Source organism: Lithobates pipiens, unplaced genomic scaffold, assembly GCF_037356315.1.
Source record: "Lithobates pipiens isolate NorthernLeopardFrog02 unplaced genomic scaffold, aLitPip1_a1.2 Scaffold_23, whole genome shotgun sequence".
NCBI classification, from domain to species: domain Eukaryota; kingdom Metazoa; phylum Chordata; class Amphibia; order Anura; family Ranidae; genus Lithobates; species Lithobates pipiens.
The window spans coordinates 27566922-27593564 of NW_027507785.1; the positions used below are offsets into that span (position 1 = coordinate 27566922).

General features: G+C 42.7%; 1 protein-coding gene across 12 annotated transcripts in view; it reads right to left on the minus strand.

Annotated features, from left to right (window-relative positions):
* TENM4 (teneurin transmembrane protein 4) overlaps window positions 1-26643 on the minus strand; it is a 2098843-nt gene that overhangs the window by 159217 nt on the left and 1912983 nt on the right. For 9 of the 12 annotated variants that reach the window (XM_077451390.1, XM_077451387.1, XM_077451388.1 and 6 more), the window contains one exon: window positions 9134-9160. The exons of the other annotated variants lie outside the window; for them this stretch is intronic. In XM_077451390.1, the coding sequence (XP_077307516.1) occupies window positions 9134-9160 (27 nt within the window). The remainder of the gene's footprint in view (window positions 1-9133; window positions 9161-26643) is intronic. 12 annotated transcript variants of the gene reach the window in all.

Genomic DNA, 26643 nt, shown 5'->3' on the forward strand with positions numbered 1-26643 from the left:
ACATCCAATTACATCTGCCTGCCCACCTAGCATGGATATGTTATGTCCCTGGAAGGCAAAACTGAATAGACACAGATATCACAAAAGTTCATTCTGTACCGTTTGGCTGGGGATCTGTTCACAGATACCCCAATCTTGGAAAGAGATACAGCCTGTTTGAAAGGGTCCTTAGACTTCAGAGCCTAAGCTGTGATGTTTGAAGATGAATTAACCCACAGCACCTGCAGCTACAGAGGTCAGTGAGGGCTTTTTTTTTTAAAGCTCTGCTAATTAATAATTTGTACAAAATGCAATAAATGTGCACAGGTGCAATGCACTTTAATGAGGAATGCTTGTCACCAGGGGCACTGGTGAGGTTGCATTAACGGGCATTGATGGGCACTGGTGAGGTTGCATTGATGGGCACTAATGGGGGATCTTTCTAAATTAGACTCTCACATGGACACAGAGGACCCGCACACGCACGAGACACCACTACGTGTTGTGCTACGTGCCTCTGCGCACTGGGCCTGCTGCAAACCTTCTAGTTCTATAATCTCAGATAGGAACAATTGGAAGAGGAGAGGACACACCAGCCAGCAAGCAATGTTGGTGACCCACCCTGAGTAGGGCCAGGGTGCCAGCCAGCCACCCACCCACAATGACCCACCCCCCCACACCAGGGCGCCAGCCAGCCACCCACAGTGACCCACCCACACTAGGGAGCCAGCCACAGCAGGGTGTCAGCCACCCACCCACAGGATCCAGCCACAGGGGAGGCGGGAGCCAGCCAGCCAGCCACAGGGGAGGCGTGAGGCAGCCAGCCACAGGGGAGGCGTGAGACAGCCAGCCACAGGGGAGGCGTGAGACAGCCAGCCACAGGGGAGGCGTGAGACAGCCAGCCAGCCAAAGGGGAGTGCGAAAGCCAGCCAGCCACAGGGGAGGCGTGAGACAGCCAGCCACAGGGGACGCGGGAGCTAGCCATAGCTACAGTGGCTATAGTTAAGGTAAGAGGGAGGTGCCAATTTTTTTCTACTTTGTGAGAGGTTGGAGCAGGGGTGAGAGTCATAACACAAGGAGGGGGTCCCGTGAGGACCAGAGTGAATGAAGGTGTTCACTGTACACTCTGTTAGAAAGAGGCCCCCTCCAGGTCCTATTATACTCCTTTGTAGTCTCTACATTTCCGGCGGACCTCGGTGTTATAGCTCCACCCCTGCCTGTCACATTCCTGAATATACACATGACCATAAGGAGGAGCATTTACAAATCTGTGTATGGAATCCATAACTATATTATGGGACAACAAGCATTAAAACGGGGACGGTAACAGTAAAGATTAATTTCGGGTACATCATACAAAAAGGAATTGTAAATATAAAGAGGAAAGGATCACTGCTACTCCTGACTAGCCCAGATGAGCAAGCTATAGGGAGTGGCCTCAGCCTATGCCCCCGGGGAACAGGGATATACTTTCACCTCTTCTTCGAGTGGCGCCAAAAGATATATAACAATACGAAATATGTACTTACTGGGAACACGCTATAATTTTCCCATACTGGCCATAAACTTGCCATTGTTTGGGCAGTTTCAACCACTTTCAACCAAAAACTACTGACACGAATAAAGGCAACAAACCATCCACATTTTCTACCAATAATTCTTGAAGGTTAATCCCTTTGACCATTTTTCATGATCAAAAGTTGATTTTAAGGGGTTGAAAACGAAAAATTTCAAGTGTAATCAACATAACAGACAATCTGTGCCATGTTACCAAGGGCAGAAAGTGTGTGACCACAACCGAAAGAAAAAACAAAAACACAAATGCAAACATGTTGGCAGATTAAATATTTTTTCTAATATGTTAAAAGAGGAAATGTATCAAAAAAGTAAAAGAAAAAAAAGCAAAGAAAACAATTATAATGTTGCAAATTGTATTACATGTATTCTTCCCGCACCTCGCTGTTGGTTAGTGACACAGTAAAACAGAAATCGGCCAAAAGTAAGTCATGGGAGGTACAACGGGGCAGACCAGAGCCAACAATTACAAGCGCTGGACACTATTTCCTCATCTGAGTGTTAAAAATGCACCATGTGTCCAGGGGCGGACTGACCATTTGGCCACTCGGGCACTGCCCGAGGGCCCCGGGCCACTAGGGGGCCCCATCATGGTTGCCAGCCTCAGTAAAACCAGGGACAGTATGTAAAGATCTGTGTTTTCTTTACATCTGTCTCTGAAATGTTACTGACATCTCTTTGGTCGAAAAATCCTGAGATTATAGCTGCCCCACCTCTCCAGTACCTTCTCAGCCAATAGAAACATGTCTGTGTATACTGTGTGTGCATATATGTGTATACTGTGTGATTGTATACTGTGTGGCCCCTTAATCTCCGATTGCCTGGGGGCCCCATAATCTCCTATTGCCTGGGGGCCCCATGAGTTGTTAGTCCGCCCCTGCATGTGTCTGTTTATATGTTTAAAGAGACTCCAGGGTTGTTTTCCTAAAACTGGAGAGTGTAAAATCTGGTGCAGTTCTGCATACAAACCAATCAGCTTCCAGGATTTTTGTGAAAGCCTAATTGAGCAAGCTGAAGTTAGAAGCTGATTGGCTACCATGCAGAGCTGCACCTGATTTTTGCATTCTCCAGTTTTAGTAAACTAGCCTGTCATCAGACTGTTCATTTAAAAAAAAAATTGTTCCATAAGATTACATGTGCATTGAACATATTTTAAGCATGCTATTTACGTGTAGCAGCCTCCCTTATGTAGACATTCAAAAAGACCCTGAGACTGCTGTTGGTAGGGTTGCCACCTCATCCCTTTAAACCCTAACACATATGAATTACACAGGTTCTGACACAAATTTAGTGCAGATTAGGCACCAAGTGAGTTTAAATACCACTTTAATCAGTCACCTGTGTAATCAATATGCGTTCGGGTTTAAAGGGATGAGGTGGCAACTCTAGCTGTTGGGTGCCACCCAACTGAACTAAACGAATAGGACATAAGGCAAACAGCCTTTATGCATTGGGCAAGACTGCCCAGCGAATCCCAATGCATAGGTTGTGAATGAGCCCCAAGTGTGAAAGCTGTGTTCAATAGTAAGGACACCGGCATATTACCGGGGTCAAAGCAGCTGCGATCAGGCCCCAGCTCAAGGAGTGACCCAGGATTGCTACCAAATCTTGTTTACCGTCCAATAACAGTGTTAATGCTTTGGGGCAGGGCCCTACTAAAAGCAGGAGCAGATAACTCTGGTGCTTTCCCATGCGACCCCACATTTAGTCATGTGACATTACACAGCAAAGCACCGGGAGAGAGCGTTAAAGTGGTTGTAAACCCTTACAAACCACTTTGACCTAGGCCGCGTACACACGCGCGGACTGTTCGCCCAACTTTGTCCGTCAAACAGTTTCGGCAAACAGTCCGCTCAAACTTAGCATGGACGGACATGGCCACACACGACGGACGAACAGTTTGCTGAAACCGTGCGCGATGACGTGAACGGCACGTACGACGGGACGAAAAATACGACGTCCTATACACTGCATTATAACTTTCGGCGTGAAAATCCTTTCTGAGCATGCGCGCAACTTTGTTTGACGAACAAGCCTACACACGAGCGGACTGTTCGCTGAAACAAGGTTTCAGCGGACAGTTTTTCGGAAATTCCGAAAAACTTTGTCCGTCAAACTGTCCGCTGAAACTGTCCGCTGAAAGCCCACACACGAGCGGACTGTCCGCCCAAACACTGTTCAGCGGACAAAGTTGGGCGAACAGTCCGCCCGTGTGTACGCGGCCCTACAGGTAAGCCTAGATTAAGGCTTACCTGTAGGTCCAAGAAATATCTCCTAAACCTATATGGTTTAGGAGATATTTGCCCGAAAACAGGCACCGCCTGTGCCGTAGACAGCGGCGCGCAGGCGCACTGAGCGCGGCATTCTCAACGACGGAGCTGCCGCGCGTGTCGGCTCCCGTGCGCATCACAGGAGTGACGTCATCGCTGCTTCGCCGAATGACAGCGGCGGAGCTGCGAGACCCCACCAAGAAGATGGATGCGGCGGACTACAGGGGACAGCGGCGACTTCGCTGGCTCCTGTGTCAGGTAAGTGACACATAATGGACTACTATGCATAGTAGTCCATTATGCTTTGCCTTTGCAGGGAATGAAAGAGGAAGTAAACTCATCAGGGTTTACTTCCTCTTTAAGACTAAGCACTGAGAAAGTGCGAAACGTGTCAACATTCTTCCTTCCCCCACTGTCATATAATGCTTTTAAGTCTGCATTTGGATAATAAAAGCTTTTTTTTAAGAGTGCAGCCAACCAGAATGTTTCTGCATTTTCCTGGGGGAGCATCAAAAGTGTGTCCCACTTGGGCGACTTCCTGCGCAGTTCTGCTATGAAGTCGAATTTGAAAATAGCCTCCAACTGGAAAAGTCTGCAGTATGCGACTTTGCGAGGGAGCAAATGAGGAGCAAGTAAGAGCCAAGCCAAACTTCACACTTGGAGGCCCCTACCTTTAGAGGTTCATCAGTGAGTGAAGACTATCAGGGGCAGGTTCTAAGGAACTATACCAGCAATGGATGGCCAAGGACGAGAAGCCTACATATCCCTAAAGGAAGCACATCTCTGTGTGCACATATAAAACAAGAAACGCAGAACATATTTATGCATTGCTTCTTGGATTCCATGCCAAATAAGGTTTTAATGAAATATGAGGCCCGTTAAGTGAAATATTGTGGAAAGGGTTCAGAAGAGCAAAATAGTCATCGTTGGCTAGTTCATTTCAATGTTGACACCGATTAACTGACCAAAAATGGAATAAGGAAAAAAAAAAAAAAAGAAGTCAATAATTAAGAAAGACAAATGAATCCGAAAATATTGATATGCAGGTAGACATTTTACAACTTTTTTTATCTTTTTCGTCTGCTGTGCCTTAACGGAGAATTATGGTCAAAGCTCTTTTGGCCATACTTCTCCTATGGGTCACAGGCATGCACTTATTTCCACACTCCTATGCACTCCACTGGGAATTCTAGTAGGGGTTAAATCAGGGCTGTTTTCATGCCACAGAAGTTCCTCCACACCAAACTCAATTAACATGTCTTTATGGAGCTGGAGTTGTTCACACAGGAACAGTCAGGCTGCAACAGAAAAGGACCATCTCCAAGCTATTGAAAGAGCACAACTGTCTAAAAATGTCTTGTATGCTGCAGCATTAATAGTGCCATTCACTAGAAATGCCTAAACTTAATAATATGTAGGGGTGTTTACATACCTTTGCCAATAGAATGTAAGTCTGATGGTCAGGGGTGAAAAACTTTTTGGCCTTAGAGTGTACAGTTGTGCTCCAAAGTTTGCATACCCTGGGAGAAATTGTGAAATGGCATCAATATTGAAAATATGACTGATCATGCCAAAAAACGAACTGTCTTTTATTTAAGTATAGTGATCTCATGAAGCCGTTAATTATCACATCTTTTTTTGGATCCTTTTTAAATCAGAACAGAAATCGCCCAAATGGCCCTGATCAAAAGTTTACTTACCCTGGAATGTTTGACCTTGGTACAGACATAGAAGGTAGCACACACAGGTTAAAATGGCAATTAAAGTTTAATTTTTGACATTTGTGGCTTTTTAAATCACAATTAGTGTCTGTATATAGTCAGTTCGTTTTTTAGCTCTCACTTGGATGCCCTAAGCAGGCTAGACTCTGAGCCATGAGGAGGTAGAAAAGAACAGTCAAAAGACCTGCGTAACAAAGTAATGGGCCAGGATATAAAAAAGATACCCAAAGCCTTAAAAATGCCAGTCAGTACTGTTTCATCACGTATTAAGTGGAAAATTTGGGGCTTTTTTGGTACCAAGCCAAGGTCAGGTAGACCAAGAAAGATTGCAGCCACAACTGGCGGAAGAATTGCCCAGGATACAAAGAAAAACCCCACAGGTAACCGCAGGAGAGATACATGCTGCACTCCAACAAGACAATGTGGTTGTTTTTAAGGAGCACAATTCCACGATACTTGAACATAAAAGAGCTGCATGGCTGAGCTGCCAGAAGGAAGACTTTCCAGCGCCAATGCCACAATAAGCCCAATGAGGCATGTCAAGGTGTTGTTGGGCATATTATAACCAGGCTTTTTTCTGGACCTTGTGCAGTAAAGGCTTCTTTCTGGACCTTGTGCAGTAAAGGCTTCCTTCTGGACCTTGTGCAGTAAAGGCTTCTTTCTGGACCTTGTGCAGTAAAGGCTTCTTTCTGGACCTTGTGCAGTAAAGGCTTTTTTCTGGACCTTGTGCAGTAAAGGCTTTTTTCTGGACCTTGTGCGGTAAAGGCTTCTTTCTGGCAACTTGCCCACGCAGCTCTTTTTTGTTCAAGTATCATCGTATTGTGCTCTTAAAAAACAACACCATCTTTTTCCAGAGCAGCCTGCATTTTTCCTGAGGTTACCTGTTGGTTTTTCTTTGTATCCCGAACAGTTCCTGTGGCAGTTGTGGCTGAAATCCTTCTTGATCTCCCTGACCTTGGCTCGGTATCAAGCGATTCCCAAATTTTCTACTTCCTTTTAAGTGATTGAACAGTACTGACTGGCATATTCAAGGCTTTGGATATCTTTTTATACCCTTTTCCATCTTTGTAAGGTTTCATTACCTTGTTACGCAGGTCTTTTGACTGTTCTTTTCTGATCCCCATGGCTTAGTATCTAGCCTGCTTAGTGCATCCATGTGAAAGCTAACAAACTCATTGACTATTTATACACAGACACAAATTGTGATTTAAAAAGCCACAGATGTGGGAAATTAACCTTTAATAGCCATTTCAACCTGTGTGTGCCACCTTCTGTCTGTACCACGGCCAAACATTCCAGGGTATGTCAAATTTTGATCAGATTTGGGTAATTTCTGTTATTACGATTTTAAAAAGGAGCCAAAAAAAATGTGATAATAAATGGCTTCATGTGATCACTATAATTAATAAAATACATTTTTGTTGGCATGATTAGTCATATTTTCAATATAAATGCCAAAAGTTCACAATTTCTGCCAGGGTATGCAAACATTTGAGCAAAACTGTACATGGATCCCAACTCTGTATGGACATAACCGCTGCCTAATATGGCAGCTTAATAACATTTTTATATATGCTGAATATCTGGTTCTGTATGGTTCAGTTATAGGTGCAGAGAAGTAGGATAGAGTCACCCACTGACTCCCTAAATCTTTTGGGGACTTCCAATAGAATGAATATATATCTTCCATAGTTTGTGGCTCTATTTTTTTCCACCTGGGAGTATTGTGTTTCTCCACTCCATTGACTGGCTGTCATGATAACATGATCAGGAACCATGCTGACTGGTTCCCGATTGTTAGTCTGAGAATTGTGGCCATCAGTGACAGCACAGTCACAGAACTAGGAGCGCACACAAGTGCACAATCCTTGTTCACAGCAGCAACAAAGACCAACTTTCTAATAGTGCAGGGAACCATGCCTGAGAATATTATTCTATAGCTTACAGATGACTAATAGTTCACTAAATAGCAGTTTAGGTGGTTGGGGTATTTCCAGTGCTGATATCTGCACTGGAAATACCCCAATGTGTGGGTCCTAATGCTGGGGATGTAGACAAAGGATCTCTGCTCCAAAAGCCAGGTGGCTACTAATAGTGACCATATGGGCCTTCTGCACCAGGATCTTATCTTATGTGGCTCCTGTTGCTGGGGATGTGAAAAAACAGCTCTCTACTCCAAAGGCCAGGCAGTTACTAATAGTGACCATATGGGCTTTCTGCACCAGAACCCTGTCTGCAGAAATCTCACAGCCCAATGTAAGGGTCCCAGCACTGTTATGTTGGCAATGGGGGTGTAGGGAATGATTTTTTTACTCGAAAGCCATGATGACAGTGACAGAAAGTAGGGTTACACCAATACTAGTATCGGTGCCGATACTGAGTATTTGCACAAGTATCGATACTCGTGCAAATGCACGATACCTGAAAATGATACTTTCGGGCTCAGTTCTCGGTCAGTGGGTCTCCACTGTTAAGTGTTAAAGAAGTCCGGTAATTGGAGCTGTCAAAAAAAAAAAAAAAAAGCAGCCGCAATGTTTATTAATTGCTCAGCCCTGAAACACTAAAATTAAAAGAAACATTGTTTCTTTTTGTATCTTTCTGTTCCTTCTTCTGCAGATCAAAGGGTTGAACAAATGTTCCTCGGTTTAACCCCTTATTAACCCTTAATTTACTCTAATCAGCCTTAATTAACTCCCTATTCTCCTTCATTTAATTATTATTTTCCGGCCTTTTTTTTTTTTTGTTCATGTCTATTTTATGAACAATAAAAACTTTTTTTTTCATTTGTTTTTTTAGTGAATATTTTAACACATATATATTAAAACATTTGACATTGAAAAAGCGCAAAATAAAAAATAAAAATAAAAAAAAATCGATTTAATTTGTAAATAACTTTTCAATGCTTTGTACCATTGCTGACAGCTGAAGTGAAAACAAAACAGTTGCGGTACTCGTAGTAAAAAAATTAAAATAAATGGTATCGTTGCATCCCTAACAACACTTCTGTGTTGAGTTCATACAGCTCTAAGTGGAAATCGAACATGCCAACAGAAGATCCTGATTTAAAGTTCTGGGTGGGCTGACCCTTTAACTTTAACTTTTTTTATTTTATTTTTTTACAGTAAATGACAAAGATGGATACTGGCCAAGATCATTAAATGACTGCTGGGTAGCTCTTGGATATTGCTTCAATATTACCTGCCTGATTTCACCAATTTGCAGAAAAATGTTATGTTTAATATTGGCACAGGACACAAAACGGCTACCTGAAGGGTTAACATCTTGATTAAAATTGTCCAAAGGGAAAAAAAAAAAAAAACTGTTCTCATTGTCCCAAGAAACCTGTTGGCATTCTCTGTTATTCTCCCATGCTGGACGGGCAATTCTGACTAGCTGCCATGGGCAACGAGGACCATTTTATCCCGATTTAGGAAAATGAGCTGGAAGTTCAGTGCAAATTGTCAACAATGCCTCCGTAAGTTCTGCTCATATGGAAGAAGACATCAGATAATGGCTTGAACATTTTTGTGGTAACACATAGACAGTATGAAAAGTAAAAAAAAAAAAAAAGGAAGACTGATACAATACCTTTCACTACCTTATCCAGATAGTGGGCTTGGGAAATAAAAGACAGGACATTTAAGGTAGGGTTGAATAAGTGTTGGGTGCCAGTCAGCTGTGCAGGGGATACAGAAGCACAAAGGGAAACAGAAGGAGCCATGTTACAGCGATATGTTGTGGTACAGACAGAGAAGGGATGAAGGAACACAAGTGCAGGCTTGGAAAGCAACATTCATTCCAGACATGTAACTAATATGTGACAGATCCCCTAAGCAAAATCATTGCTCCTGCCCCCCATGTTGGCCAACCTCATTCTTAACACAAACCTATTGGGGCAAATTATATGAACTGTCATTGTTGAGGAAATCATAATGTCTTCTGAGAGCACAATGTGCAGTCAAAACTGATTTCAGGTGACCTCTGAACCCCTACATCTAAAATAGCCTCAGAAAAGGTGCATAAAGCGAAGCAAGAGGGAAACAGGTTTACCTATATACCTGTAATATAATCAAGATTGCTGTAAGCTCAAGGTGCCTGAGGTGCCTGCAAGAACATTTGACAATGTATTTACCAATTTCTTTGTACCTGGGGTGCCTGGTACACCATCCAGAGCTGACCTTGACTTTTGGGCAACCTAAAGTTAAACTTGGCCCATTTCCATAGCTAAAGCTCACCCCTGCCATTCATCAAACTACTACTACTGGATAAGGCTCTGGCACTCGATTGTTAAAATATTGGAGGTAGCTCTTTGCTTTGGCCATACATTAGACATTTTTCTTGCACAATTTTATTTTAGATTTACCAAAACGATATAAAATAGCGCCTAAACACTTTCAATTTGTATGCAATCAGGCAGGCCCTTGCACTACATAGTTGAAGGCAAATCTAAAGAAAATTGAATAAGAAAACTGTATAATGCATGGCCAGCTTTAAGCAGATGTAAAATCCTTTTTTGTAACTTGTACCTACAGGTAAGCCTATAAAAAAAAAAGGCTTACCTGTAGTTATAGTGAATATCTCCTAAACTTGCACTGGTAAAGATATAATTACACAGCATGCAGACAGAGACATCACCACCGCATGCACTCTGATGGGACGGCATACCCATGCCGTCCCTTCAGAGCTCTGTGCCGAGACAATATTGCAGCCCGGGCCAGTGCGCAAACCCAGAAAGAAGCGCCGGGGAGCTGTGACAGCGCTGTGCTGGAGGGCTCTGTGTCCAGGTAAGTCTGTCATAATGTGCTAGTATGCAGTGCATACGAGTACAATATGACTTAAACCTGCAGGGGGCCTCATTTTTTTTCTGGCGATTTACTCCCACTTTAAGCCTTGTTGAGTACACCCAGGACTCAGGAGTTACAGTGACACCAATCAGAAAATTATCAAAAGGTACTAGCTGAGCCTGTGGTCTGTCAGCATTGTTAGTTTGAAAATACTGATGAAAAGGTAGGTGTTCTGTAGGTCCCCAAACCTGAGGTGGTAGACCACAGAAGGTAAAGACGCTAGATGGGCTAGTTCCCAGTTCCTAGCACACCAGGCTAATCTCAGCCCTCTAATGGACTCATAAAAAAGGTACTACTCTTTAAGTAAAATTCTGAGATTAAGTCAAGGTACTCATAGACATTAGATAAAGGCAGAACAGTGGTTCAATTGCTGGGCATGTGAATGGAGGAGTGTGAACAACCTGTCTAAAGTGACTAAAACCAGCCATAGATGGTGTGATTTTCTTTCCAGCAACCACAGGTCAATGTTGATGGGGGAATCCCTCCCGTGAAGCTATTGTGTTCTACAGGCTGGGGGGGGGGGGGGGGGGGGGTTGAGAGCTGGCCCAAGATTCGAACCATCTATGGAAGGCTTAAGCCTGTATGAAAGTAGTACATGTGTAAATCGACTTCATAATATAATAAACTGTCTTTAAGAATTAGCACATACACTGAAAAAAAAAAAGACAGAATTAAAAAATACAGTGATAGGGATGGATGATGCAACAGTGGAAATGATCGGTTTATATAAAAAGGTATTTCTGTGCGAACCGTTTTTCTCCCTCAAGGCTTCCTAAACTCTCCTCTACCCTATACGCAAGAAAGTCCCTAACATTTAGCCCTTCCCCAACCAGAACCCTAGCATTTACCCCAATTCCTAAGAATCACTTAGCCCTTCTCCAACCAGAACCCTAGCATTTACTCCAATTCCTAAGAATCACTTAGCTCTTCCCCAACCAGAACCCTAGCATTTACTCCAATTCCTAAGAATCACTTAGCCCTTCTCTAACCAGAACCCTAGCATTTAGCCCAATTCCTAAGAATCACTTAGCCCTTCCTTAACCAAAACCCTAGCATTTACCCCAATGCCTAAGAATCACTTAGACCTTCCTCAACCAGAACCCTAGCATTTACCCCGATTCCTAATAACCACTCTGAAAAAGTGCATCTAAAGCTGTCTGTCCCACTAGAGAGTTCTGTCCTCTTTATACCTGGCACACTAAATCTCCACTTGGGCAACCGTGACCAAAAAAAAAAAAAAAGAGGTCCTTATTGGAAAAACTTCCCCACAGCTTACATTTTATAAACATAAAACTTTGGATATGCCATCATTTTCTTTCCCAGAGACTAGGATAAACCCCCCCACAAGAAACACAGACATCGGTTAAATCCTGGCAACCACTGAATATACCTGTTGATCTTGTCAGAAATGCCATGTCCTTGCCACTTCCTGCAAGATAAACTGGAAGCAAAAATAATCTTAAAGTGGCAAAAAAGGCTAACTCACGATTCTTAAAAAAAGACTGAGTACTTACATACTCTTAATCCAGTCCTGTCACATGATCCAGCTCTGGCTCCTCTGTGTCAGTGAGTGGCTGTTGGTGGCAAGGAGGAGTGCTGACAATGGCTGGGCCCATGGAAGCCTATGGGTGACGTGAAGGCTCCAGAAATTCATAGCCATTGTCAAGCACCCTCTTACACAGGGAAGGAGATGCTAAATCGCATGACTGGAACAGATTAAAAAAGCTAAGTACACAGATATTTTTTTATACAGTGTATGCAAGATAGGTAGGAGGAGGGAACAACATTTTTAGTAATAGTTAGAGTTAAGCTTTTCTACCGTTTTAACTTTCTCATGTAAATCACTTATCTCATCAGCCCAAGCATAATGGAGATGAACAAAAGGCAGGCATGACATCCAGCTTGGGTGGCAACCATGGCTGGCACTTCATCTAACTTCTAGTAGGCTGCATTAAATTATTTTTTTGTGTTTGGAATTGTATATACTTCAAAAATAATCATTACCCCCTAACATAAATGCTAAAAAGTCATCACCCAACTATCTAAATACTGAACTTAGCACAAACCTAGCATCTAACACTAAGCTGAATGCTACAGAAGCAAACTTACTTGAGGCATAGGTGCAAAAAGCTACCCGTCCCACACCAAGATTTAACAGTCCTGAGAATGCCTGGGCTGGAGGTTGAGGTCAGCAGAAAAACGCTGATTACCTCATCAGTGCCCTATGGCTTCTTAACTATCCAGTCACAGAATAGAGCAGGTCCTAGACCAGTGATGGCGAACCTTGGCACCCCAGATGTTTTGCAACTACATTTCCCATGATGCTCAGGTATATTGCAGAGTGCATGAGCATCATGGGAAATGTAGTTCCAAAACATCTGGGGTGCCAAAGTTCGCCATCACTGTCTTAGACAATGCAAAACATGTCATTGGTTCAAGAAGAATAAATTAACCAAGAACTTGAAGTAGGAGTTGTTGATTTATCAAAAATGGGAATAATTGGTGTTGGTGTGATAAATATACTAGTGAACCTGAAATACATTTTAAACCAGCAAGACTGGCATCAGCAGCAACATACCCTCAACATAATCGCTAAAAAGACTACTCATCTGCTCCTATGGCATGGCTCCCTTGCTGGTCAAAAAGCAGCAGAATGCCATTTGCCAGTGTGGGAGTGGCAACCTCACTGGTTTAGCCAACAAGAGAACGATTCCATTGGATCATGTTCTTGCTGCTGGCAAGTTGCTGTGCGTTATGAGCCTCATCCAATATGTGTAGGAGATCAATGGATTTTGTTTATGGCGACGTCATCCAAGTATAAAAGATCAGAGGTTTCTAGATGTGTTTATACTTCAGAAATACTTCAGTTGTCAATAAGAAGGGGGTATATTTATGAAATGAGACCTCTTCACAACGAGCTGTTACGTAACCGTTAAAATGTTAATTCTGAAAGTATTCCTGTTTTGGTTTGGGGGAATTTGTCTATTTTTTTTGTGAAGGACTGAAAGAAGCTTAAGGAGGGAGTAAAAAAATTATCACAAATTTCAGTAAGCGATATTTTCCTTTCTCTAATATCCACTAGGTCACCGATCCGAAAAAGCCTTGCTTAAATCCAAGGACAATTCATACTTGATGACATATTATCTAGGAGTAATGGTGTAAGAAGGAATTCATTACTATGTCTGGTGTGGTAAAATTATGTTTGTCCTTATAGACATAAGATATCAAAGGGGAAGGCTTTTTTTAAAAGTAGAAGAGGGTTATAACTCCTGTCGGGTTTTTGGGCCATCTATGCGCCACTGGAGAGATTGCCCTTCACTTCCTGTCTTATAACCACAACAAGAAAGTAGAGGAAATCACTTGAAAGTGAGAGAATCCCTGGTTTTCACCAGGGTCAACAGAACCCATTAGAAAATATCCCCTCTAATAATGTTCTGGGGACAACTCAACATTTTGGATTTTCCTTCACTTTTGGCGATCATGGGCACAGGGCAAATAGAGAGGGTGAATCACCCTGAGGGCATCGACAGCAAAAAAAAAAAAAACCTGACAGGTGTTTTAATCCATCTCCCCATGTCCAAAAAAATAAAAAATAAAAAAGTTTTGCCTTTAGTCATACTTTAAGACAAAAGCAGCACTCTAAAGTAGGTAGACCACTGAAGACTTAAAGTGGTTGTAAACCCTTACAAACCACTTTGACCTACAGGTAAGCCTAGATTAAGGCTTACCTTTAGGTCCAAGAAATATCTCCTAAACCTACACGGTTTAGGAGATATTTGCCGAAAGACAAGCACCACTGTCTACGGTGCATGCGCCGTAGACAGCGGTGCGCAGGCGCACTGAGCGCGGCACCAGTCAACGGCGATATGCCGCGCGAGGCGTCTCCCGTGCGCATGCGCGGGAGTGACGTCATCGCGGCTTCGCCGAATGACAGCGGCGAGACCTACCGAGAAGATGGATGCGCCGGACTACAGGGGACAGCGGTGACTTCGCTGGCTCCTGTGTCAGGTAAGTGACACATAATGGACTACTATGCGATGCATAGTAGTCCATTATGCTTTAACTTTGCAGGGAATGAAAGAGGAAGTAAACCCATCAGGGTTAACTTCCTCTTTAAGGTGGTGACAGATTTATCAATATTATCAAAGAATTGAGAATTTAATGCAACTAAAATAATTAAACTGAATAAAAAAATTGGCAAAACAAAGATCCTCCATTCGGTCAATTATTTTCGACTCTGCCAAAAACTTTTCGGCTGTGGCAGAATAGTGTAAGTGGGATTTAAAAAAAAAAAAAAAACTCTCTCTTTTAATGATCATTTTTAATAAATCATTTACAACTGATAGATCTCTACATGTTTGTCCACTTTTGTACGGAACCTAACAATCTGATGGTCAATAGCACTGCTTTCTGCCCACAATACCCTACAAGAATTTATAAAGAAAGCTTGTGGGATCAAGAAGGAATTTGTTTCTTCCTGACCGCACAGAGACCAGATTAGCAAAAGCTACCCAAGGTAGGTATACTTCTATATTTTGGGTTTCTCTTAATCAAAACTGAGGCAATTGCAAAAGGCTGAAGTTGATGGGCAGGATTTTTTATTTTTTAACTTAGCTATGTAATAAAGACTTTTAATTCAACTATAAGTATCTTATCGCCATAAATTTTCAAAAAATATTGCAATTCAGAGAGAACAGACCTCTTCATGGCCACTGCTCCTGAGGCAGGTGACTGGCGGGAAGTTGTTACATGGATTCCTAGAAATGTGAGGATTTCTTTTTAGTTAAATTTTCAGATATTTTAATTGGGAGAGCTTTAGACTCCGATTTATTTTAAGATGACAGATTGACAATTTTTCTAGCAATGTGTGTGGGTTTGAGAGGAATGTACCAGAGTCAAAATTAGCAGAATATGATCTATGAGTAGTGAAGAGTTTAATATTTTCTAACCAAGTTGGATACCTTGAATGCTCGGGGATGCTGACATCTGTGAAGCTAAAGACCCTATTCAGGAAATAAAGAATAGTGGGGAGAAAGGGCACCCCTAGTGGGGGTTTGGTGAGGATGGCAAAGGGCGATGAAGTGGCGTGAGAGCAGTGGGAGATGTGCATAGTGTTTGTATGGCCTGCAGAAACAGACTCTCAAATCCCATGTATCACAAGGCAGAGAACATAAAGGCCAACTTAATCTATCAAAAGCACTTTCGGCATCCAGGCTCAATAGCAGAGCTGATCCTTTTTTTTTTCTCCCTCTTGTCACATCCCCTAAATCGGCTGTGCATCTTGTGTTCCCTGTTTGGCAGTACAGAAAAAACCCGATCCTCAACAGAAAAAGAAGGGCAGGACCATTCAGCCGATGAGCATTCTTGTGCGTATTTAGAGATTTGGATTTAACCGAAGTTTATGGATAGGGCTGTCTAATTATATTGTCCATCATGTTAAAAAAAAAAAAAAGGGAGAACAAAACATGAACATATGTCTCACTGCAAAGGGTCAGGGGCCTTGGGAAAAACTCAAACAGGGTTTTAAGTTAAAAGTATGAGTAGAAAACACAGCTTTTTGGTGCAAAATGCCAGCCTTGAGAATGGGGGAGTTCCTGGAAAACATCTCCTGCACCCAACCTAACTGGCAACTGGTAGCCAGTGTGTGGCTGGAGGAACCCAGCAGGTCAAATGAAAAAAAAAAAATATATAGCCAGCTCTTTTTTTGTTTTTTTTACAGTTGTTTTCAACCGTTGAGAGGTCTTTTAGTTGTCCACTTTTTGTGTTACTTTTTTTTTAGCATGGCTTTAGGTGGAGTAGAAGTCAACTGGATGTCAAGGGTTACCAGCCCAGTGAGGTTTGCTTGGTGGAAGGAAATATGGAGACAGCCAAAAAGCCGACTTCTTTCTGTACTAGCTTCCTTGGGGTCATACGTATCCAAAGGCTAAACTTTCAAAAGTCATATTAGGGATGTCTTATGCGACTAAATCAGGAGGCACTAAAAGCCAAATTCAGGCAAAATTTTTTTTGAGGCCAAGGTCGGGAAGGGTCCTCTTCACATTCCTCCTGCTACAAATTCATAAGTGAGTGCAATATAGGGTCTCCAAATACGATCCTCCCAAAAGGAAGTGCTCAGAGACATTTATGTAGGCGTGTTGTGTTTTTTTTTTTGTATGTGTAAGGGCAAACCAGATCTGTCAAAAGAAGAAAAACGATGGTTGCCATTGCTGACCACCTTAATAAAATGCTAGTGATTGGCTAACATGCTGATCTAATAGCTTCGATGTGTTCCGACTTTCCAGGCTCCTTTCTTGTCCCAGATAAGTTTCTTATACTATTTGAAGCCAGCCAACTAGCATTTTGAGAACACAGTCAGCAAAGACCTCCTACATGTTCTCTCAGTAAAGATTTTCTTTAAAGTCTTAAACAGCAGATGTTATTTTGCAATATTCATGTTATAATTATATGAATAAAGGATTGCTTTATCCTTTGTGGCCAACAGATATTTATCTAATGTCTATGGTTACCGACATTGTGAATTAATCTATGAAACAAAACTCTAAGCACTAAATGGTGAGTACAGAGCAAAGAAATATCTCCGGTCTATCATCAGAAAATCCTACTAGGAAAATAAAAAGGAGGCAAACAAAGTAATATGATAATGTGAACCACAACATAACTATCTGTGCACATTTTGTGTTCCAGGCCTTTGTCTGTCATGGGATTCCAGTAACAAGCATCTGAGACCATACATTTTTTTTTTTTTACTTATACAGATTTGGGCAGTAAAAATTATAGACTAATTTGATTAGCGCAAATGTGCGTTGTTATTTTGCCAGAATGGCCTCAGAGGCTTGTCTTAGAAAAGGGGTCTACCTTCAGATTACATTAACGTACTGGCTTGTCTTCATAGCTCTGATTCCTTTATCAAAACAGATGTCTCCAAACTTCCTAAGCAAAGGGCCAGTTAACTGTCCTCCAGTCTTTAGGGAGGCGAGACTGTGGCCAGTGGGAATAAACCACACGCCATCATTGGTTTTATTGGGAGGAATTGTGTCCCATTGTTGGTATCAGTGGGAGGAATAGTGCCCCATTGTTGGTATCAGTGGAAGGAATAGTGCCCCATTGTTGGTATCAGTGGAAGGAATAGTGCCCCATTGTTGCTGTCAGTTAAAGGAATAGTGCCCCATCAATGGTTATAGTGGGAAGAATGATGGCCCATCACTGGTGTCAGTTTGGAGGAATAGTGCCCCGAGGGCAAGGTACAGGCAAGCAAAGGGCCACACCTAACCCCAGGGCCGCAATTTGGAGACGACTGATCTAAAGCATCTAGCTTGTATCTACTTATAATCAAGCATCTGAAATTAGATACTAATCTCCCAACTCAAACCACAGTTCCTACTTTTTTTTATTTTTTAATTAAACACTTCTAAGTGTCTGATCTCTGTTTCCAAGTCTTAACTGCAGTAGGGGTGTGATCTGTTTGAACTAAGGCAGCCAATCACTGCCTCTGCTTTCACACAAGTGCCCTAATTTGCAAAAGGGACTGAATCGGGCAAAAAGTATGTATTTCCCATGTTTCTCTTACTTGTTTAGGTTAGGGAATTGTAGGGTGGGGGGATTGCAAACAATAATTATAAAGATCGATTCTCGAGCAGGGTTCACTGGAACCCTAGGGTTCCTCCAGAGGTTGCTAAGGGTTCCCTGAGCAATGAGTAATTTCTACCTCTTAGATAAATAACCACCGACACCAGTAAACTTTTTAGCTATCTGTAAGGTGAAGGGTCTCTCTATTGGCCAAGAATGTAAGGAGCATTCCCCCCATTGACTACCACACTAATGTAATGTAATCTTTAGATCAGTGGTCTCCAAACTGTGGCCCCAGGTCCGGCATGCAGCCCTTTGTTAGCCTTTATCTGGCCCTTGGGGCTGTATTCCTCCCACTGACGATATGACTCTGCCAACTGACACCGACAACAGGGCACTATTACTCCCACTGACACCAGTAACGGGTCCCTATTCCTCCCTATGATGACCCCGGTGGGCCACTATTTCTTCCAGTGACACCAGTAACGGGTCCCTATTCCTCCCTATGATGACCACGGCGGGCCACTATTCCTATTCCTAATACCAAATGTGGTGATATTTACTCCCACTGATGCCAGGAAAATTTTAATCCCACTGGTCAAAGTCCGGCCCTCCTAGATTTTGAAGGACAAATAAACCGGCCCTTTGTTTAGAAAGCTTGGAGACCCCTGCTTTAGATGCATCAATTATCAGCAGGGGTTCTCGGAGACCAGAAAGTTATTTCAAAGGTTCCTCCATGTTAAAAGGGTTCAGAAAGGCTGTTCTGGGAACTAGGTCCTTGGGATCTACTCATGATGACCCACCCATGGGCCTCTAAAGATTCAAACTCTGAGATTAAAGAAGAAAAGAATGTTAAATGTTAATTTAATTTGGAATATTCCCAAATATTTTAATAAAATTAGGCATATCTCATTAGCCTTCTTTTGTTTTTCCCAGCTATAAAAAGCTCTGAGCTGTTTAGATCTAATTCCGAAGAGTCCACTGCTTGGGTTCAATTTTAACAGCTTGGGGTTCGAACCATAAATAACAAAAAAAAAAACAACAAGAAAAAAAAAACTCCTTTATTCAAGGACAAAAAGAAAAAGCAAAAAAAGGGGACAGCTTTTTATCTCGAAAAGGCTGCAGCAAAGCCTGTACAAGCCAATAGATTGAAGTCCTCTGAAGATGGAAAGCCCCTTTAAATCCCATTATTTATGGATGCTTTCTAGTCCTATAAAGACATTACAAATGCATTAAAGATGAGCAGCAATGGATCATAAGCCTTTTTTTCTTCCAGCAGTAAAGCAGACTAAGGCAGAGAAACACATAGATGCACATAAAGACTGACACACACACACACTCACACACACACATACACATACGGAGGGAATGCCATGCAAGCAGAAATTACACAAGGCCAAGGAAAGCGCTTACCGGCACGTTTAACATCATTCTGAGTCAATGTCCTTTCATCTGTGCCAATATTACTGATTCTTATGACTTTCCGCTCTTCTCACTGCTCCCTGCTATTCTCTGTGACGTTTATGACTTTGCCAAATTGTCTTAGATTCAATAAATTTATCGAGCCAATTCTCTAGCTAATAAAATTTACAAGGTCAGCGAATGGACTTTTTTTTTTTTTTGGGAGACTCAATGAGTATGACTGTTGGAAATCTCTATTCACCAAAAAAAATAAAAAATCCGCTAGGAGTTAAAGGGTAACTAAAGTTTGTTTTCAAGGAGGAAATATTATGAGACGCCATTGTAGTGTCTCCCCCCCCGCCCCCCCGGCAGCTGTCTGTATGTCGGACAAGTTAATTACCAATGACCAGATGCTGAGTCCAGAAATCACTTTCATCCAGGAGGAGAAAGGAGGAACAATAAAACATCATCACTGTGCGGCTCCGCTAAGCAGGAAGCACTATGTGCAAAAGAAAAAAAAAAAATGGCGCCCCCTCATGTACATATGAAACGTTACACAAGACAGGGTTTTTTAACAGAGCCTCTGAGATTTGTTGTTTACACGTTAAAAACAGGGTTTTTTTTTTCTTTTTGTTAGGAAATTACTTAAAACCTCCAAACATTATAATTTTTTTTCCCTAAGACCCTAGAGAATAAAATGGCGGTCGTTGCAATACTTTCAGTCGTCACACCGTATTTGCGCAGCGGTCTTACAAGCGCACTTTTGTTTTGGAAAAAATACACTTTTTTTAAATTAAAGAATAAGACAACAGTAAAGTTAGCCCATTTTTTTTTTTATATTGTGAAAGATAATGTCACGCCGAGGAAATTGATACAAAACATGTCACGCTTCAAAATTGTGCCTGCTCGTGGAACGGCGACAAACTTTTACCCATAAAAATCTCCATAGGCGACGTTTAAAAAATGCTACAGGTTGCAAGTTTTAAGTTACAGAGAAGATCTAGGGCTAGAATTATTGCTCTCGCTCCACTGATCATGGCGATACCCCACATGTGTGCTTTCAACACCGTTTTCATATGCAGTCGCTACTCACGTATGCGTTCTCTTCTGCGCATAAGCTTGGCGGGGCACGTTTAAAACTATTTTTTTTCTTATTTATTTTACCTTTTATTTTTTCACTGTTTAAAAAAAATAAAAATTGTGTCACTTTTATTCCTATTACAAGGAATGTAAACATCCCTTGTAATAAAAAAAAAAGCATGACAGGACCTCTTAAATATGAGATCTGGGGTGAAAAAGTCCTCACATCTCATATTTACACTAAAATACATAAAAAAAAAAAATAGTAATTTAAAAAATAAATAAAAAATGTCCCTTTAAGAGCTATCGGCGGAAGTGGCATTTTGATGTCACTTCCGCCCTTCGGAGACGGGTGGGGACATCTTCCCCTCACTCATCTCCATGCCACAGGGTAAGCGGCAGAGGGCACCAGCTTGGGGGGGGTCTCTCCCGCTGCCGATAAGAGTGATCTTGCGGCAATTCTGCTGCACAGACCACTATTATCGGAAACAGGACTGCCGGCTGAACAAGAGAGTACCGGGGTTATGGTAGCTAGCTGCTGCCATAACGACGATATCACTCTTTAAAGAGGAAGTAAACCCTGATGGGTTTACTTCCTCTTTTTTTCCCTGCAAAGGTAAAGCATAATGGACTACTATGCATCGCATAGTAGCTCATTATGTGTCACTTACCTGACACAGGAGCCAGCGAAGTCGCCGCTGATCCCTGTAGTCCGCCGCGTCCATCTTGCTGGTGGCGTCTCGCAGCTCCGACCAATGACAGCGCGAAGCCGCGATGACGTCACTCCCGCGCATGCGCACGGGAGTCGCGCCTCGCAGCTCCGCCGCTGTCATACGGCGAGGCCGCGATGACGTCACTCCCGCGCATGCGCACGGGAGTCGACAAATTTGGCAAATCCATTCTTGGACTTGCCGCATTTAGTGCGCATGCGCGCCGCTGTCTACGGCGCATGCGCCGTAGACAGCGGTGCCCATTTTCGGGCAAATATCTCCTAAACCATATAGGTTTAGGAGATATTACTTGGACCTACAGGTAAGCCTTAATCTAGGCTTACCTGTAGGTCAAAGTTGTTTGGAAGGGTTTACTTCCATTTTAAAGTGGAACTCTTTTAAATTTGCACCAACAGTTACATTTTCAGGACAAGCTAAACCTTTGTGTGCCCTCTGCAATGCCTGGACTGAGAAGAAGGGTGAAGACCTCCGAAAAAGCCTATCCTGAAATTTTAACGGTTAGTGCAAAATAAACCCTGTAAAGTGAAGTGACTGGCCTCAGGTAATACACAGAGATGAAATCCTGCGTAAGTTGTACCTGTTTATCTGCAGTCTTCTCTATAGCCATTCAAAGTGCAGAATTTATAAAGTGTGTCTGAGCTTACAGAAAACAGGGGGTGGTTGCACACTGCAGAGCTCAATGGGGAGAGCTCTGGGAGCTGATTGGAGGAAGGGACACACACCCTCTTCACAGCACACAGGCACAGAGTTGAAGCTGCCAATCACAAGCTGTTTGCTGGAGCTCCCTCCCGGTCATCTTTTTTTCTCTTGGTGTCAAGAAAACTTGTTATAAGTGACTCATATCTGATATCAGAGAAACTGGGCAGCAGACAAAAATGACACCTCATGCTCTGGATTGAGATAAGTACACACTATAGAGCAGTGACGGCGAAAATTGGCACCCCAGATGTTTTGGAACTACATTTGCCATGATGATCAACTACACTGCAGAGTGCATGAGCATCATGGGAAATGTAGTTCCAAAACCTCTGGGGTGCTAAGGTTCCCCATCACTGCTATAGGGGGATATGCGTGGTTCATATTTCAGGTCTGGGGTTTACAACCACTTTATTGGTTTAGTGCAAATTTAAAAAAACATGTAATGGACAGTACTCAAGTGAGTTGCAACATATTTAGCAAAATGTGGAAAGATTGTGTAGATATTTATTTTAATTTTTTTTACAAAAATATCAAGTCATACTGCTTTTGCCTATGTTCACACTGACATTTCCGCATGTCAGTCCCGACTCCGGGGGGCGATTTCAGAGAAATCTGTGCATGTGTTTCTACACAGATGTCTATACAACTCGCACCCTGAAGTCGCCAAAAGTAATCGGAATCGGCGCGGCTTCGCACAGATTCGGGCAGTGCCTTTGCCGGCAACTGCGGTCGATTTGACATATCAAATTGCATCAATGTGAACCTAGGCTTAAAGTGGTTGTGAACCCCCCCCCTATTCATGAAATCTGACCTGGGCACCTATATCTGCAGTGTTTACTTATCTCTCTCCAAAGCTCCAAGTCCAGTGTCTTTCTGCCACACCGTACCTCTGGTGTCAGCATGATAACTTACAGGAGATAAAAGCAGCTGGAAATCTGTGTCGGTGAGGGAACTTAGAGATAGATAAGCAGAGAGCTTGTTTAGTCACGGTACAGCTCTGCAAGTTTCTTCATTCCTCTGCGTGTGTGTGCGTGTGCGTGTGTGTGTGTGTGTGTGGGGGGGGGGGGGCCTTTTCTCCAATCAGTTCTTACACAGTGTATACTCAGACTCCACACCCACTGATGAAACAGGAAGTAAGATTTCTAACAGGATGTGCACTTTCTAAAGAATGCAGAAAGCTGAAGACAACAGATATACATGTAACACTTATGTAGGGAGATTTGTTTCATCGCTTTATGTCATCTGTTCACTTCACTGGGTATAAGGGAGGGTTTATATCCACTTTCAGACCCCATTCACACCTGGGCGTTTTGTAGCTTGAAGCTACAAAACGCTAGAGGAGAAAAATTATATTATTCTCAATGGAGATGGTTCACATCTCCACTCCATGTCGCCTGAAGCCGAACGCCTGAAGCTCAAACAAGTTCCGGACCCTTTTTTGTCGCTCGAATTAAGCAGATTTGGGCGTTTTTCTTCTTTTAACATTGGTGACCTTTTGCCCTGCACAAAATCGCGGCAAAACGCCGCAAAAAAACGATTGAAAACGCTACGCTCAGGTGTGAATGCAGCCTAAAGGAGACTATAGCAACAAATTGTATCTTTTAACAAAAAGTTTCTATAAAATGAAATGTGCATTAACGGTTCATTTAGATCTTGAGTGACTGTTTAGGTATTTCTTTTTTCTTCTAGCGATAGGCGGGAGCTTTGCTATGCGCTAACATGCATTTCCTTTGTATGTTGACATGCATTTCAACTCATGCTGACAATGCTTTTTTGAATTTAGAATTTGAAGTAGATAGGGCAGTGGTGGCTGGTGCTAAATATTTTGGAGGGTGCGGTAAACTAGCACCTTGTGCCCCCCGGAGGGGGCGAGAAGGCAGGGATTGCTACAAGCACGCCCCCCCCCCCCCACGCAGAAGACAGGCAGAGGACGGGTAGGCGGTGAGACTAACCTTAACATAGTAGGAGGCGGGGGAATGAAAAGTCGGGCCATTCTCCTCTCAGCCAAACAGTAAGTGTGTCCAGAGTTCACACTATTGGGAGCCCTAAGACTCCATAGCCAATCGGGTCTCAGGTGCTGCTTCCTGACTGGCCGGGAAGAGAATCAGGAAGACAATAGCGAATATTAATTGGCTATTGTCACACAACTGGATGGGCTCGGGCCGCAGTGCTCTGTGCCCCAAGCCCCCCCATTTGGACAGCCAATAATCATCTAAAAAAAAAAAAAAAAAAAAAAAAGCCCCATTGGAATCCATGCGTCCGGCGCCCTACATGTAGATTAGGGGTCAGGTGATTAGATTAGGGGCGAAGCGTTCAGTATGGACAGTCTGCCACTGGGATAGGGTTAATAGCCATTGACCATTGGCTTGCTAATAATGGGGATGACATGCTAGCAGGTTAACTGGCCCTAGCATTTGTATTTATTAATGTGAGTAAAGTCCAGTACACATGGGCTGAATGCTGGGCAACATCAGCGGGTTCAAAGAAAAAAAAAAAAAAAACGTGCAACATTTGGCCCCCTGTGTGAGGCAGCCGTTCCGATAGGAGATGGCCGCACGGCAAAAAAACAATTACTGTCTACGTACCTCATTCATTCCATAGGCATTAGTGTACATTGGGGAAAAAATGTAGGCATACTGCATTTTTATGGACATCAATGCCCAAAGCATGTTACAATGCATCATTGCGTGCAAGCCCAACGCAAACCACTGTGCACCAACCATTCACACCACGACATGCTCTCGCTGGAGTGAACGGGCCCTTAGAGATGCCTTTGAGCTGACTAATATTTCGCTGACAGGTGTATCTGACCTGCACTCCACTTCCTTCAAACTTCTTTTGCATTCCCATAGACTTGTTTGGGGAGAAAAGCTATTCTGACATGAACAAAAGCCCATCAACAAGAACCTTAAAGAAAACACTTCTCACAAAGCCTTCGGATTCAATAGACCCTTACAAGGCATTTGTTAGGTAACAGGAAAGAACACCATGCACCCTCTTTTGATGCCTTCACATACAAGGTCTTATATAAATAAAGCCCTCCGTAGCAGTTACACCATAGATGTACAGCAGTAATATAAGCCCTTCACCGGAGCAATGGCATATAAATGTATAATATAAATTGTGTATTTATTGCACTGTCTGGCCTTGTGTCTGCGCTGTAATCAGATGCAGATTGCTGGTGCATGGAATGCTCCGTCAATACATAGCAATATACTATAAAATAAAGCTTTGGGCCACAAACAGGCCTGTTATTACAGTGGGACTCATAAATCAGATTAACCCATGGACGTTGGGACTTTATCAACACAAACTTCAACTGCAAAAAAAAAAAAAAGAGAACATAAAAACTGGTGCTGAAAAATAGTTTGTGCCTGAAGAAGGATCAAATAGTCATCTGCAAAACAGCTACACTATCAATAATTCAAGTTTCCAGAACAAGCATGTGAACTCTTCACACATGGTCCCCCATTCAGGGACCTTAAAGTGATTGTAAAGTCTCTTTTTTTTCTCTAAAAATAACAAACATGTTATACTTACCTGCTCGTGCAGTGGGTCTTGCACAAAGCAGCCCTGACCCTCCTCTTCTCGGGTCTCTCTTCTGTAATCCTGGCCCCCCTCCCTCCTGTTGAGTGCCCCCAGAGCAAGTAGACGAGTCACAGCTCCCTGTGTCTATTCAGACACAGAGCCCCCTCTCTCTCCTGATTGGCTGACTTTGATTGACAGCACTGGGAGCCAATGGTGTCACTGCTGTGTCTCAGCCAATCAGGAGGAGAGTCCCGGATGGCCGAGGAACTCATGGACATCGCTAGAGAGAGATGAGGCTCAGGTAAGTATTAGGGGGTGCTGGGACAGCTGCTGCACACAGGTTTTTTTTTTAATCTTAATGCATAGAATTAAGAAAAAAAAAACCTTTTGACTTTACAATCCCTTTAAGGTGCGTAAGGATATGCCCAGTTTATTTTTAAGAGCACCTTTGATCCCTCAAACTAGTTCTTTTAATCAACTGACAACCGCAACTTGCATGGTTATGCTCTGGCCTACCCCTTGTGCCTCTCTATTATCCTCTAAGTGTAATAGTCAGCTTCATTGACTGTCAGGAAGCATCAAAATGGTAGGAGATAGGGCAGAGCATTAGCATGCAAGCTCTGGTATTGTCCTACTAGTGATCCCTGAGGTATCAGAATTTTTGGGACATTCATGTAGACACTTGGAGCTGGTGATATGGTGGGGGTAGGTGCCAAAGTCTGGAAAAGTAAACAATTTCAGATAGATGCATAGAAAAATGTTTTCTATCTAAGAAAGATATTAGCTGTATCTGTTCTTGGTCTAAAAGTGGAATTGGTCAATAATCACACTTTAAAGCCAAAACATGTGATTACCTCTCCAAATGACTGAGTTCAGGTGATTGCAGTGAAGGGTACAGTTAATACTACAGCATACAAAGACATTCTCAGACAACTGTACTTCCAACCTTATAGCAACAGTATAGGGAGGCCCTTTTCCGTTCCAACACGACTGTGCCCATGTGCACCAAGCCAGCTCCGTAAAGACATAGTTTGATGAGTTTGATGTGGAGGAACTCTTGTGGCCTGCACAGAGCTCTGAACTTAACCCTACTGAATCAGGGATAAATCAGAATGCTAACTGCAAGCCAGGCCTCTCGTCCAGCATCAGAACCTGGCCTCATAAATGCTTATTTAAAATTAACGACACATATTTCCACAGACACACAAAAACCTTGTGGAAAGCCTTCACAGAAGGTTGGAGGCTGCAA